General features: G+C 43.2%; 1 protein-coding gene across 1 annotated transcript in view; it reads left to right on the forward strand.

The window, feature by feature from the left end:
- KIF5C (kinesin family member 5C) overlaps positions 1–16,069 on the forward strand; it is a 149,938-nt gene that overhangs the window by 95,952 nt on the left and 37,917 nt on the right. The window contains exons 12-15 of the mRNA XM_080799464.1: positions 4,010–4,185; positions 8,954–9,022; positions 11,634–11,840; positions 13,914–14,060. Of these exons, the coding sequence (XP_080655590.1) occupies positions 4,010–4,185; positions 8,954–9,022; positions 11,634–11,840; positions 13,914–14,060 (599 nt within the window). The remainder of the gene's footprint in view (positions 1–4,009; positions 4,186–8,953; positions 9,023–11,633; positions 11,841–13,913; positions 14,061–16,069) is intronic.

Here is a 16,069-nt window from a genome sequence, read left to right on the forward strand (position 1 = left end):
AATGAATTACTGGCAGTCTTATGGTTTTCTTTCTTTCTTATTTTTTTGAGAAAACAAAAAACCCAAAAAACCTGTTTTAGAATTTTTAACTAATAACCCTAACAAGTATTTTTGATTAGTCTGTCATTCTTGTTTATTGCAATTGATGGATTTTTACTTTTTGTAGAAACACTATTTATGCCCTCAGGAGGTTTTCATTTTATAATTAAAATGCTCTGCAAAGCTTGTAGGTGTGCTCCAAGTGAATGCTCCCGTGTACACACAAATCTTTTTAGTCCTTAAAGGTAATTACATCTGACAATAGGAAATGCCAGAATGCTTATTTAAAGAAGGGAAAGGTTTCCAGTGGGAGTGGGGGACCGTTCATTGTAGAAAATCAGATGCTTTACAGTATTATAAGCTCTTTCCCTATAGATAGCAGGTATAAAGCCTCAGGGCATGAACCAAGAAAAATTTGCTTTTAATGCAAAAAGGGGAATAAAAATAAAAATAGATGCACCTCTTCATTTGGTAGTCCTTTTCCGGTCCCCCCCACCCCCCCCTCCCCGTTTCCCCACCCACACCAGATTTTACAACATTTTTTTACCTCCAGTGTTTGTTTGCAGCTGTCTGCCTTGTTACAATCAGTTGTTCCGTTATCACCTCATGGGGGCTTCTCTGGAGACTCAGTCCGCTGCAGTGCAGGGAATAGTCTCGATTAACGTGGTGAGATTGCCATGGAGACAGATTGCCTAGTGTCAGGTCTCGCATAGTGTTGGGAATTTACAATCCCCAGACGTGTTTGTGAGCTGGACAGTGTAGTTAGCGGGGACGCTTCTGGAAGTCATTTCCTCGGTTCTTTGAAGGGTAGCAGTGTTTGGGAAAACCAGCTCTCGGTTCCTCTCTGGGCAGGAGCTGTGCTCTCCCACAGATGCCTGCTGCTTTTGTTCCTGCTTGTTGCTGCTTTGTTCTCGGGCTGAACGGCTGTTGTAAAAAATAATCCTGACTGCCCCACCTTTGGAATATAAACTGGGAAGAGCTCCTTGTTTAGATGTCGCTTTGTAGGTGACATGTTGATGCTTTGATTTGTAGAATTGCTCAAGAGAAACCAGAAAGTCTGCTATAGGTTTCGAATATTGTTTTAGTAATAATATAAATAAACCTGAAGGGGACTTGTGTAGCTGCATTGTGTTTTATTTTTGGAACTGAGTACAACCACAAAGGTATTATGAAGACCTCAGGAACAATAATCTCGGAATAAATAAAAATATCTGCACAGCCTGAAGAGTTGACAATTTGTTAGGGAGAGGGCAGGGTAGGAGATGGACCTTAAACGATAATACCTTTTGTGTTTTTTACCTATACTATGGTAATTTTATCTCTAGAACAGTGCCGTGTTAAAGGCATTATTATTATTGTTTTTTCCTTTACAAAAAAGCAAACCAAGAGGTGAAACAGGAGATGGGCTTATGATTAACCAGATCAGCTATAATGTGTGGTGTGGCTCGGCGTCCTGCCATAGCGCTAGGGATGTTAATGTGGTCTGCTGATCACTTTCAGGGTGCCTTGTAGCAGCATTGGCTGGCTTGAAGAACTGTGCTATCTTGGGAAAACTGTGGTACTCAGTGACGCTGTGATTCCTCAGGGGGACAAGAGGGCAGATTTAGGTTCACTTGCCCTTGGTTATAGGGTTCGTCCCTGGGCTTCTGAGCTGCCTCCAGCCTCGTGCTGGCCCTGGCTCTCAGCCATGTGGAACCAAGGAACACAGGGACTAGGTCTCTTGCCCCTGTGTCTGTATCTTGCCTCTGTACTTGGGGCAAGTTGGTGTAGGATAATAGGACCACATTCTGCCTGGTTTCTGGTCTAGTACCATTAAGAATTTTACCTTCATCATGTTTAAGCTGCAAGATTAAGTTCATGCCGCACTGCATTGCCCTGTTCACAAAGTTCAGAAGGTAGTGCTGAAAAATTAGAGATATGCTCATAACCCAAATAGGGGAAAGATTCACGAAAATGTTCGTGGACGATTTCTCTGGAGAAGGAACAGAATTAGGGGGTAGAGGTTCAGGGCCTTTTCAGTTTTTGTGTATGTAATCTGTGGTTAGAACAAGATAGCTATATATATTTAAGCAAAAAAAAAAAAGTCCTTGGGAACTAGAATATGGTACTGTTTTTATAGCCTGTGGATTTAGCAGGCCGTAGAGAATATAGATCCTTTAATTGGAAGAAATCCAGTCTGCACACTAAGGTCGCTGACAGATGTTTTAAACCAGAAATTGGAACTGAATGAAATATTGATTTGGTTCAGGTTCAGTTCAAAGGCTACTCTGATATTCTGGTTTTGTTTCAGGTCAATAATTTTAGAAAAAGCGTAGGTACAGTACAGTCTAGTTGAGCTTCAGAAGAAAAAAGGGTTGGCTCAGCCTTCTATTCAGCAAAGGAATACTTTATTCTAGGTTTTGCTTCAAATGGAACTGTGATGCAAAAATGAAATTACTGGATGTTAATTTTATTTGACGGGGAAGCCTTCCTGCCATTTTGTAATTATCAGGTGAGATAATGAAATCTTGAGCAGCAAAGCTAACCCGTCACAAAGTGTTTTATTTACATTGAGATAAATGTGTACAGTTTCAGGTGGCTTCCTTGAAGCATGATACATACTGTTAATGAAGCCACAGATGAGGGGATCCGGGTTTTTGTTTGTTTGAGAAATTCCCTTTGTCTTAGAGCAGTTTTCGTGGGGACTTTCCACAAAACGCATTTTATGGGCTGAGAACTGGGTGAGGCTTGGGACATTGCAGACATTCACTGACGGCAGCAAACTAAGTATGAAGTTGATGGTAAACATAGTGATGGAAAAACATATTTGGTTTTGGTTTGCTTTCCAAAGTGATGTTTGAGAGACTCAGTTGGGCCACGTGGTTTTCACAGACTCCTTTTAAAGCAGTCTGTCTTTGCAAGGTGATTTTCTTGCTGGGGCCAGGCCACCAACCAGCCTGAGACCTTCGCTTTTCCCCTCAGTTTGAACAGTCAAGTTTGGTAATGCTGCCTTCAAAGGTCTTGACAAGCACCGCTCTGCAGACCGAGAAGTGGTATGTGCTGGTCTGCAAACTGAGAGGTGGTATGCAGGGTCTCTGCACGGTGTTCTGGGTTGGCTGCTTTTTCTTTCCTGGGTCTACTTGACATCATAAGAAATTATTCTATTTGAACTCTCCAGTTGAGCCAATTAATTGTGCCCTCCTAGGGGAGAGGATGGTAGTAGAATGTGTTTTTGTGCTATGTCAGTTGGAGCTCGTGGGTCCGGGGCTATCCTGGTTTTCTCCTTGAGATTTGGAGACTCTCAGATTCAGAGGATTAGGACCCTGCAGTGTTCTCTTTAGTAGTGGTGAATTTCCTTGATTTGGCTGTTTCTCCTAAGGAAACAGTAACCTAATTAATTGGTAATCAGGATGCCTCAGAAGTCTGTTTCCCTGGGAGTCAACCGCTAGATAGAATATGATTATAGTAAAACCCCAGAATATTCCCCAACAAAAGGAAAATGTACACAAAAAATTCTGGATGTCACTGCAAGCTGTATTAGTTAAGAGTGGTTGGTGGAGGGGCTCCTGGGTGGCTCAGTTGTTAAGCATCTGCCTTCAGCTCAGGTCATGATCACAGGGTCCTGGGATCGAGCCCCGGATTGGGCTTCCAGGGAGTCTGCTTCTCCCTCTCCTCTCTATCCATGTTCTCTCTCCCTATCTCTCTCTCTCTCTGGGGGTGGGGGGGGGGAAGAGTGGTTGGTGGAAGCTGTGTACTTAAATGATGCATCATGAGAGAGGGAGTATTACATAGCCCTCTTCTTCCTTAGACTAGTTTTGGTCAATTAACTACAACCTTTCTTGTCAAATAGAGAGAACACAAGCCCCAACTCTCTACAACAGCTCTGATTGTGTCCTCCGTGTCTTTGCATGGGAGTGGCTATTTTTGGAACTCTTCCTGTAGAGTTACTTGCTGAATTTCTTCAATCCCCAAATCCTCTTGTGCTTTGCAGGAGAAGCTGTGCCCGAGGATGAACAGATCAGTGCTAAGGACCAGAAGACCCTGGAGCCCTGTGATAACACCCCCATCATAGACAATATTGCTCCTGTTGTCGCTGGCATCTCTGCAGAGGAGAAGGAGAAGTACGATGAAGAGATCTCCAGTCTCTACAGACAGCTGGATGATAAGGTCTGTAGCCCAAGATTATAGTCCTCACTCTGGCACTGAGACTAAAGGTGGCAGGTCCTAGAGCTATTGGCCAGAAGCAGCTTCAAGCCCCACGGGGCTGATGTAGAGGGGTGCAGACTGATGTTATGTCTGTCTTCCTAATATCTACCCTAACTCTTGATTGGGCAGACTCGGGGAACTTGATTCTTCCAGAATGGAAGCTTTCATGGAAGTTTGATTGGAAGACTGGAGAGTTGGTCTAGATAGAGAGATAGTCTTCACTTCTAGACGTGGGACTGGGGCTTATCACTGCGTGTAAGTGGGGGTGGCGTGAGTGTGCATGATCTTTGTTTGTCTCTTCTATTTTTCTCTGGGCCTGTTTCTCACCTCTTGAAAACTTCAAGAGTAGTGCCAGCTATAGCAACAGTGTGGTGGCTCCTAATGTTAAATATGTTCTGTAATCATGTAGCTCTCAAGCCCTGGGATGAGGAAGCATGGTAGTGGCGTGGGATCGGACAGCTTGTCCAGTATTGGTAAATCTGTTTTCAGAGGCATACTCTTGAATGAAATAGTTTGAACATGCTGTTAGGGTTTTCTAATTTTATGGCAGACTTTTGGGGATCAAATAGTCATGTAAATGCCCAAGGAAAAGAGACCTTGGAGAACACTGTTCATCCCCAGTTAAGGTCGGGCTAGGAATCCTGGAGGCATAGGAAATTAAATTGATGTCTCACGTGACCTTGGCATATTGCCCTTGGAATATTCTAAATCCTTTCAGTTCATTTCATCAAGGTTGCTGATATTTTTAGTCTGATTTAATCTTTTTTGCTGTGGTTTGGCTCAGAGTGCTTGGGGACACTTCTGGTTTAGCTGAAACCACTTTGTTATGTGCACATTGCCATTAATCTTACAGGCCTGTATATTCTGAGTAAAGCTCGGTCTGCATCACCTTTACAAGCAAAATGTGAAGCAAGTTCTGTTTATCTAGGACTCTGGGAATTTGCGTTGTAACCACAGCGTTAAACTGGGGACACTCCTACCCTTTTGGTAGCCTATTTAATGAGATATTCACACCTTTGAGAGCTGGGTTAATTGCCCTTAGGCACTTGACATCCTGTTATCCTTCCATTTCTAACCAGATATGATTATGCAAAACCTCAAAGTAAGAGAAAAAGGAGATCAATAGTAAGTTAACAGTGTATGCAATTTCTTGATTTCTCCAAAGAAATGCTATTGTTTAAACATACTGCGTTTTCCTTTTCACTTTAGAAATGATGAGTTCACGTTCGTAATCCTCAAAGATTTTTGGATGAGGGATGATAACCTGATTCTACACTTTGTTTTCTACGAATAGACTCCTGCCATGGTTGAAATTGGGATCATTTCCTTTGGTAGCATAAGGAGATTTCATGGATCCAAGAGAGACTGTAGAGTCTTCAGTGGAGCTTCTGAAATGTAGTGAGGAGGACTGAGTGATGAGTGAGGAGAATGCCAGGCCTTGGGGATATTCAGTTGGTAGCTGGCAGAGCTGACCCTAGCGTCTCTGCCTCCTGATGACAAGCGTCGGACACTTCCTGTTATATCCTTTTCCAATAGCATGTGCTTTGAAGATCCTCTAAAGCACACATTTTGAGGTTAGCATCTGTGGTCTCTCACAGGGATTGCTGGGATCTGAGAGAGTACTTAGCCCACAAGTCTCAGCCAGGGAGGGCCCCAAAGCTGGTGGTCTGACCCTAGTGACTCTACCCATGGACTGCCTGATTATGTCTCATCAGCTGTCATTCTTATTTGTCTTCCTCTTAAAGGTTCTAGAATGTACTTCATGCTTCTGACGAGATAGGTAGTTTGGTACCTTTGAGAAAACACGAGTTGAGACAGGGCATCTTCGTAGATTATTGAGTGGTGGAGCTGAAAGTATCTAGGTCCCGATGAGGAGCTAGCCCGGGGAGTACGTGACTTGCCCATTTTATGTCACCGTGTAAGCGGCAAAGGTGGAACAAGGCTGTGTATCTTCTGGTTCCCGGGGCTGTAGTCATCCTGTTTTGGTCTTTGTAATTTAGATGAGGAACTTGTCAACCCTAATGAATCTAATTAGAATGTTGTGGGAGAAAGACTGCACAGTCTCCCCCCAGCTGCCCCCTCTGCCCCTCTGTGCTGTCCCTCCAGGGGTCTCAGGATAGTTACCGTCAAAGACAATACTGTGTGATGGAAAAACATACCCTTTAGAGTCAGACCTGTGTCTTAATGATGCTGGGGCTTGGACTGATGAATGGCCTCCCCTGCTGAAGATGTTTTTCTCATTTGCAGCTTGGGGCTCCTATCTGTGTCCTCAAAAAGTCGCAGTGGGGATTAAAAGGTTCTAGTGTGTAGCAATTGCTCAATAAATAGTAGTTTCTTTCTCTTCCGGGTTCTGTTTACTTAAGGGAGAATACCATCCTACGTGGCATGGGGGGGGGGTGGTGCAGAGGTGGGTTGCAAGCAGAGTTCTAAGAAGAGCAAGTTGGTGTTGGCCGTTTCTTCTCGTCTCCTCTAATACTAGTGTTCTATTGGAAATATGTGAGAGGAATTAAGTGCAAGTAGAAATATGTTGAACCTTATTCCACTAATTACCATTGCAATGAGGACATTTTTTATAATTAAAGGTGGCACGTGACCAAGTGACAGTTCACCATTTCACATGCAAGCAAATTTAAGAACAAGAATATTTTCTGACAAGTGCTTTGAAATCTGTTGTCTATGGATTAAGAGTCAGCATCAGAGGGAGCATGTTCTAAGGAATGCACTCGAATGTATAGATATAGACGGCACAGCACATTTTATTATGGAAGTTTTGAAAACATTTTAAGATTATGGTAGACTATGCTAATTCCTTGGAGAAGAGAAGTTGCCTTAACAAAGGCTAAGTGTAGTCTTGGAGTTATCTCTGGTATAAGTCATTCATGTCCTTACAATGTAATCCTTGTTCCTCACATCCTTCCCAGATGGGCTGGTGGCCCTTGGTTTCATACTGTACCTCAAAAATCATTGCACCTGGCTTTTCACCTGTCAGGGAGGGAGCTGTAGCTTCAGGCTTCGAAGCGAACACAGTGTAAGAACAAAGGGCTGGCTTCACCCTTCTGCCTCTCTCCTGATTTGTATCACTTGGAGTTGTTGCTTATGTATCCCAGGGAAAGGGATGGCAGCTCCCTGATGTTAAACTCCTTGAGTCTTTTATGTTAAGATGTTTAATATTTTTGTGCCAAGGAACATAAACACAAAATTGTTCCTGGTAACTGACATTCTAAGTTTATAAAGTAAAAGAGGAAATATGCCCTACAGAATAGTCTCCTCGTTGTGCAAGTACCATTTTTTGGCAGTTTCACTCAGTGTAATTTCCCTAATTCTTCTGCCAGAAATCGGATTTGGGGAGGAAAGTCATGAGCATTTTGTCAAACCATTAAAGAAACATGGGTGTAAAAAGTTCAATAGAAACAGGGTTCCCTGAACAGAGAAGAAATAAGGCCAAAAGATGTTCTACACAAAGGAAAATGAGGTAGAGATCCCGTAATCCTGATTTTAGGACTTTCCTGCTCCATGGGTCAGTCAGTCCGACTTAAATGTATGCATACACACGACCAAATAGGCTAGAGAATAGCCCACGGGGTTCTGTGACCCAGACCCTTGAGTTCACCCCTGTAACCTCACCTCTGGAAAAGCCAGAAGGTGCGGTGCAGGATTTTTCTGGGCTGCTGGGAGAACATCTGAGCGGTACCAGGCATGCAAGAGGACCCAAAATACTGAATCTGACTCTGCGTGGGGTTTGGAGCCTAGAAGTGTTACCAGGTAGGATTTTTCTCCTGTTTTTAAGGGAGGGGCACACATGAAGCCAAGTTGTTCTGCGCAGGCCAGGCGAGGCTTCACATTTGCATTTGAATTCATGAAAATCTTTGTAGTGAAGGCCGAGCACCCCTGGTGAAATGCTGTCCTGCCTGCTGCTTTGCCCAAGCTGGGTGGGCAGAGTCCGGGGAGAGGCAGACGCGTTTGGACAGGGCAGGATGAGGCCGGCAGCTCTGGCTTTTGTGGCGGCGACACCTAGTGGCAGGAAATGAGAGTGATGGAAGCAAATGGCCTCTGGGGAGATCATTTCCCACTTTAATGATAGGCCAGAAAGTAAGCATTATCGTTTCTACATCCCCCACTTCCTTGAGGTTTTTTTTTTTCGTTTTTTGCTTTTTTAGACTGGCAAGAAAATTAACTTCTAATCAAGCGGGAGATCTGCTCATGCCGAAGATTAATTCTCTAGTGAATGTTCTCCAGTCTCTCTAAGTAAGAGATTTGAAGTGGAAATACTGGTCGCTCCTTCCGATCACATGGCAGCATTCCTGGTCATTGATGTGTTTGACGAGATTTGGAACATGAATATATTACAGTGCAGATGGTTCGAAATTCACTGCCTTATTTTTTGTTAGCGTCTTTGAATTGGGAGTGCTAGCTCCAAAGTCCCTTCCGATTCCCAAACCCTAGATCTTTGATTTCTGGATGAGCAGGAATTGAGTTTAATATTTAGGATATTATATATCCCAGAATACCCAGCTATTTCACCTGCTGAGAAAGGTGGGCACAGAGGAACTTTAACCAAATTAAGATCCCAGAGCCAGTCTCTCACCTATGAGGAAGCACCACACCATTCCCTTCATCTTATTAGCAAAGCTTACAGCTGGCACTCTGGTATCCGACTGTTGTCGGGAAACCAGGATATCAAAAATGACATAACTAACCCAAAAACATTAAACATGATGTTTCGTTTCAGGATGATGAAATTAACCAGCAGAGCCAGCTGGCTGAAAAGCTAAAGCAACAGATGTTGGATCAGGACGAGGTAAAGAATGCAATAAATTTTTTTTATGAAGTTCTCTTATTACTCTTTGTTGTTGATGTTTGTTCCAGAGATTTAATTTGCAAAGAATTTTTTCAAAAATCATTGAATCATGTGGACATTTCCTGGCAGATTTCCTTTCAGGGCCTGTTTAAAGCTGATTTTTGAAAATAAATATCTGACTTGGTAGAGCTCTGAGGTTTTTGAGAGTGAGTAGCTGGTTGCTACACGTAGTCTTTGAAGAACAGAGATAAAGGAGTTTGGTGGTTGGGCAAAGGTGATTCTAATTCCTCATTCCCAGTGCCCAGCACTCCTGTTGCTTTGCTGGTTTAGTTTTTTCCCAGCTTTGAAAACCAGCTGGTTCAGGTCTTTGATATACACTATGTTCTCATACTATCTTGTAGAAATTAAATAACCAAAAAAAAAAAAAAAAAAAGTAGAGATGGAAGGGAGGGGAAGACAAAGAGGAAGGGGGTCCGAGTGCTTACATAGTATGTGTTTGGTACAGTAAAAAGGAGCCAAATTGTTTTCAGTCTTTCCCTGGATGGCATTAATATCTCTAGTGAGTGTCTTTATTGTGTTGTGTTTTGCCAAGGATTTTACAAATAGGAACCTAAGCAAAGGGTAGATAGCCAATCTGTCAAGCATAGATGATTAGCGGTTCTCTTGCTGAGCACCATCGAAGTATTTTTTCTCTTTTGTGCTTTAGAGTACTTTCTGCTTTGTTGCTAAACTGCTATGGACTGGATCACATCATATAATTCTAGGTGGCTTGGGTTTGTGTCCCCAGCCCCAGCCTTCCCACAGAGCAAATGCTCTCTTCAGCCATACGTTTCTTTTCCTCTTTGTTTTCCTTTGTTTCTCCAGGACGAGGATTATGGCACTTGTCCAAATACTTCCCTTGGCAGGGAGATCATCTATGCTTTTGCAATCAGATCATTTTACTTTTTTATTTTTATTTTTTTGAAAGACTTTATTTAGGGGGCACCTGGGTGGCTCAGATGGTTGGGCATCTGCCTTCAGCTCAGGTCATGATCTCCAGGTGCTGGTATCGAGCCCCATATTGGGCTCCCTGCTCAGCGGGGAGTCTGCTTCTCTCTCTCCCGCTGCCTCTCCCCCCTGCTTGTGTGCGTGCTCTCTCTCTCTCTCTCTCAAATAAATAAATAAAGTCTTTTAAAAAAATAAAAAATAAAAAAAAAAGACTTTATTTATTTGACACAGAGAGAGATCACAAGCAGGCAAAGCAGCAGGCAGAGGGAGAGGGAGAGGGGGAAGCAGGCGTCCCGCTGAGCAGAGAGCCCGATGTGGGACTAAGTCCCAGGACCCTGAGATCATGACCTGAACCGAAAGCAGAGGCTTAACCCACTGAGCCACCTGGGCGCCCCAGAGCGGTCATTTAAAACTGATTTTTCTCTTAGCTTTGGTTGGGTCTTCCATCTGCTTACTGTTTCCTGCCTTCTTCCTCCCGTTCTATTCCTTTGCATCTCTAACTTGGTACAACTGCCTATGATAAATTTACTTTGTGTAACAGTTAAAACTCAGTATTTTTTTTTCTGTATTGCCAATTTTACATAGGAAAGTCAGAAAATACAATAGGCAGGAAGATAATGAAAACATCCACAAGCCTAGTCATTCACTTTTAACTAATGTTAGTGTTTGGGATAGATCCTTCCCTACCTTCAAGATGAATATAAAGAGACGTTGACAGTTGTCCTTGTATGCTGTTTTGGTTGACTCTGAAACCAACCTGTTTACAATGTGGAATAATGATAATGTTAACAGCCATGCAAGTATTACCATTGTCCTCAGACATGACTCCGTTCATTCTTTGTTCAGCATTTGGAAGAGCCAGAAGCAACAGAGTGTAGAAATTTTTGATTTGTAATCAATTCTTTGAGTTCAGCCTATGCAGCTTTAAACTTAAATAAATAAATGAATAAATAAATAAATAAAAATTAAAGAAAAAGAAAGATTTATGAAGCCTCATGATTTTTTTTAATTATTATCTAATATACAGTAGGATTTCTAGTTATGCTGAGCATGCTATATCTGCTTTTTTGGAGAGTGCTGGGGAGAGCGGGGAGGGCAAATGGAGAGAGAGAATTTTTTTTTTTTTTTTAAAGATTTTTATTTATTTGACAGATCTCAAGTAGGCAGAGAGGCAGGCAGAGAGAGAGAAGGAGGAGGCAGGCTCGATCCCAGGATCCCAGGACCCTGGGATCATGACCTGAGCCAAAGGCAGAGGCTTTAACCACTGAGCCACCCAGGCACCCCATTTTTCTTTTTTCTTTTTTTTTTTTTTTTAAAGATTTTTATTTATTTGACAGACAGATCACAAGTAGGCAGAGAGGCAGGCAGAGAGAGAGAAGGAGGAGGAGAGAGAGAATCTTAAGCAGGCTCTGAGCTCAGTGTGGAGTCCGACACAGGGCTCAGTATCATGACCTGAGCCAGACTGAAACTTGAGGCTTCACCAACGGAGCCACCCAGGAGCCCTCCTCCACACCCCCTACCCCTACCCGTATCTGTTTTTAAAATCACTTTGTTTGGGATAGAACACAGCACAGAAACGCTTGAACATTACGTTTACCAGTTCCATGCCATCTCATTTCCCCAGCTTTTGGCTTCCACAAGAAGAGACTACGAGAAGATCCAGGAAGAGCTGACACGTCTCCAGATTGAGAATGAGGCAGCCAAAGATGAAGTGAAGGAAGTTCTCCAGGCCCTGGAAGAGCTGGCTGTCAATTACGACCAGAAGTCACAGGAAGTGGAGGACAAGACCAGGGCCAATGAGCAGCTGACAGATGAGCTGGCCCAGAAAACGGTTGGGGCATCTGCCTCTGGGGGCGGGACTCTGGGCTGCTGCTCCTGTACTCGATGTTGACGTCTGTTGACAGACACTGTATAGGAAGGCAGCTGGCAGGGTGGTTATTCAGTGTCAGAGGCATTCTCTGAAATCTCCCAATAACTGAAATACCTCACGTAGGTGACTTTTGTCGCTCGTTCCGGAACTGGGAATTGTTTTCTATCCAGGGGTTTTATAACCTTAGCAGGGATGCCTAGTGAATAGTCAAGAGAGTGCAGAACTTCGGAGCCACAAATATCCTAGCTAACATTGTGACTTTACAACTATGAGACCTTAATTGAGACGTTTAAACTTTGTGAGTATTCATTCCCTTATCTGTAAAAAATGGCGTTAATAACAGGCCCCTTTCAATACATGAGAATTAGAGAGCGTTGATATAAAGCACTCAGTGAAGGCCTGTGCCTATGCTATAATACCAATAAATTCATCACAGGTATTATAGTAACAACTGAGCGTGGGTGACTGATGGGAGGTCTGGATTGCGCTTCTTGTTTACAACCTCCTGAATAAACCCATTGTTTCCCCACGACTTCCAGCCCCAGCCAGGGACTGATGGTCCTGGTTGGGAGCTGGTGCTCCCAGGCAAAGACGCGGCCCGCTGTGTGCAGTGAGCTAGCAGCCCCCCAGGGCCGGCACGCATTTGGTGAGGTGGCTGGTGGTGCGATGTTTCCATTTTGTCCTTTTCTGCTTGGAAAATAGGTGGTAGGAAGCCGAATGGCTGTAACCGGTTGCCCTTGGCACCTCGGCCCAGTGGCCTGGTATCATGGGACTGTGCCCAGCTTGCCGCGTGGAAAACATCCAGTCCTCCCGGGCCACGAGTAGCAGATGGTGCTGGAGAGCGCTCATCTGCTGACCGTAGAGCCGACGGGAAATGCTCCGAACTCTGTGTATTCACCTGCACGAAGGAAGGCTTTTCAAAGGGCTTCCCAAGATGGAAACTACTGCTTCCGTAGGCTTTAAAAACAGAACAAAATAAGCGGTGGCAATGCCAAAACAAAACCAAAAAGAAGCAGAAAAACGAACCAGAAGTCACCTAGGAAAGACTTCGGTTTTCTCTGCTTACAGTTTTCTGCCGGATCCTTTAATGAGTCTTTCATTTTAGTTGCATTTCAAAACTGTGACGCATTTTCCCAAATACCGTTCTTATTTTCTGCCAGGCCCAAGAATCACTAGACTGGTTTAGAGTACTGTTTCTAGCCAGACCATGGGAAAGGGTGCTAGTATAATAGCCGTGATGGCAGACTTGCTGTGTGTGTCTTTGCCTGCAGCTCCACAGCTCTGTACTGTAGCAAAATTATTTTCCTTGTTGGCCGAGTGAGTACCAAGACACCAAAGCATGGCTATTGCTCTCACGTGAAGAGTTCAAGTTAGTTGTAAATCTCTACCTTTGGGTAACGTACGTGAGAGACAGAAAAGAGATGGGTATTGATGTTTGGCAGTAAAATGGAGCTACTGCTCTATGTTAAGGTGGAGACTCTCGGCCGGTTTTGAGAAGGGACGAAGCGTGTTCAATTTGGCTTCACCAGGAAGATCACAAGACTTTTTAGAAGTTGTATTCTAAACTCATGAATGGCTCTCTGGGCCTTCCTGACCTGTCTATTATTATGAAGTCAGATGGGAACTTTTGGAAATGGTCCAGGGAGGAGGTTTGCTTGGAGGTGGAAGTGGAGATGCATGCAGGTGGGGATGCTTGGGACCATGAGAACTGAAACAGAACATGTCGAGGGTAGGAAGATGCATTCACGCCTTGTCAACCTGAGGGCTCCTTTTGGACTCTATTTTTAAAAACATTTCACTGACCTGCAAATTATCATGGGATATGTAAACATAACCTATCAGGCCAAGGCCAAGTCTCCTTTTTATCAAAGAAGGTGGTGCTATACTGTAGTTTGACTTAATAGGACTCTTTTGTTGATATTGCATGAAATGATAAAAGAACTCCATCCTGTGTTATGTCACTATTCTTTGCAATGCAGCGGGTATGAATTGATGGGCAGCTCTTTTAATTTGCTGTTAAAATGTGTTTTTCAGACGACATTGACAAGCACACAGAGGGAGCTGAGCCAGCTACAAGAGCTTAGCAACCACCAGAAAAAGAGGGCTACGGAGATCCTGAATTTGCTGTTGAAGGACCTGGGGGAGATAGGTGGAATTATCGGCACCAATGATGTGAAGACTGTAAGCCAGCCCCTCTTTTATCTTGTCTACCTGCTCCTATAATGGTGGGGTCCTAAGCAAGCAGGGTCTGTGTTTTGTTCTCCTAAGTATCCAATACTCAGCGTAGTGCTTTGCACCTGCCACATGCTTGGTAATATTGGAATGAACAAACCAAGGGCTGATTGAATGACTAAGTGAATGACTGGCTGGGTTCGGCAGAGGAGAAAAAATTACCTTTCCCATATAAGAAACGTCTTCAAATTTTGGTGAGCCTTATGCAGATGGAGTTACTTCTCTAACTTACATGTCAATGTCACAGGAGTTTGGAATTGGATAGGTTAAGCAATACTTCTAGTCTCAGAATTGTGTTTCTCTTTTTCTGTGAGAACCTAACAGAATGAAAATTCCCCAGCCAGTCAGTATGAATTAGGAAAGCTTTCAGCTGAAAGTAATAGGATTCTAACAGTGGCTTAAAAATAAATCCACATTTAATTATTCACAATATGAGAATTTTGTGTAGAATTTGCTATTCGGGTTGTGATCTGTATCACCTAGGAGTTTGTTGGAAGTATAGACTCTTGGGCCACTGCAGACCTACTGAAATTAGAATCTGCATTTTAACAAAATGGCCCAGGTCAGTCTAACCTTATTCAAGTTTCAGAAGTGAATTTTGATCCAGTGTCTCAACGACGTCAAGGATTCAGGCCTTTTCTTTATTTCCTTTCTGCTTTCATTAGCTTGTTACCTTTTCACATCTGTAGCCTTTTGTCTCATGATAGCAAGATAGCTGCTGTAACACCAACCATCACTGGCTGCCTTTTCACACAAACACATCCAAGGCAGGATGGGCTGAAAAGGCAGCCAGTTCTCATCAGGAGGAAACTATATCCCATAAGTCCCTAGTAGATGTCCCCTTATACCTTATTAGCCAGAATTGGGTCACATGGTCACCTCAAATTGCAAGAGAAACTGGGAAAGCAAAGAGAAATAGTATTGCTGTCACTGGCTTCAGCCAATCGTGATTGATCCTCTAGAGTTGTGCACAATGGTGCCACTGGTAGCAAGGAAGTAAGGGAGGTGGGGAGAATGGGGGTGGTATGAAATTGTCTGTGAGCTAGGAATAGAGGGACAAGAGAGCGTATAGAATGTTATCAGCCAAGAACAATTATCAGTTACCTGCGGTAGGGAGACATAGAGAGCTAAGCTAGAGGTATTTTTAAAAATAGCTTTATAAGAGTGTAGTCTGAGAAGTTTTGACATATTATACTCTCATTAAACCATAACCACAGTAAGATCATGAACGTATTCATCGCCCTCAAAAGCGTATGGGACTGTTTCTATCCTCTAGTCTATTTTATTGATCTAATTGTTATGCTAAAACCACACTGTTTTGATTCCTGTAGCTTTGTAATCCTAACACAGCACCCGTGTACAGAGTAGCCATCGGTACGTGTGGCGGATTGTGGCAAGCCACGGAATGGGATTATATTGCTCAACTTCCATTTCCTGAGCTCCTAAAATCAAATTCTTTGAGGTTAGCTTTTTAAAAGGCCGAGTTTTACATCCGTCTGCTTTGTGGGAACACTTCGGTTTTGAGCAGGGATTGTTAAGTACTAGAAAAGGCTCCCCCAATTCTTTCTGTTTATAGACATTTCTGGGAAGCCTAGAAATCCCTTCTTAGATAATATCACAGATCTAGTCTTAGAGTTATACGACCTCTTGTAAGCCTAATCATTCTTTCATAGAACCTCTATTGTAACTGAATATTTCATGAATCTTTGCGAATGAATCTAATTTTAGCACAGAATTCTCAGATACTATAAGATTAACCCATTCAGCCCCAGTTGGGTGGCTTTATATTTGGGGATTTAATTTTTAGAAGCATGCGTTGGTACTGAGCTTCCGAGATTTGGGGGATTAAGTGGCCCATGCAATATGAAGGTGGAGTTGATTTATGAGAAGTTGCTGCCTGCTGCTGATAACGATAAAGGAAGATATTTTTGTGCTACATTCTAAAATAGGGCTGATAA

The sequence above is a fragment of the Martes martes genome (assembly GCF_963455335.1).
Source record: "Martes martes genome assembly, chromosome: 3".
In the NCBI taxonomy this organism is placed as follows: domain Eukaryota; kingdom Metazoa; phylum Chordata; class Mammalia; order Carnivora; family Mustelidae; genus Martes; species Martes martes.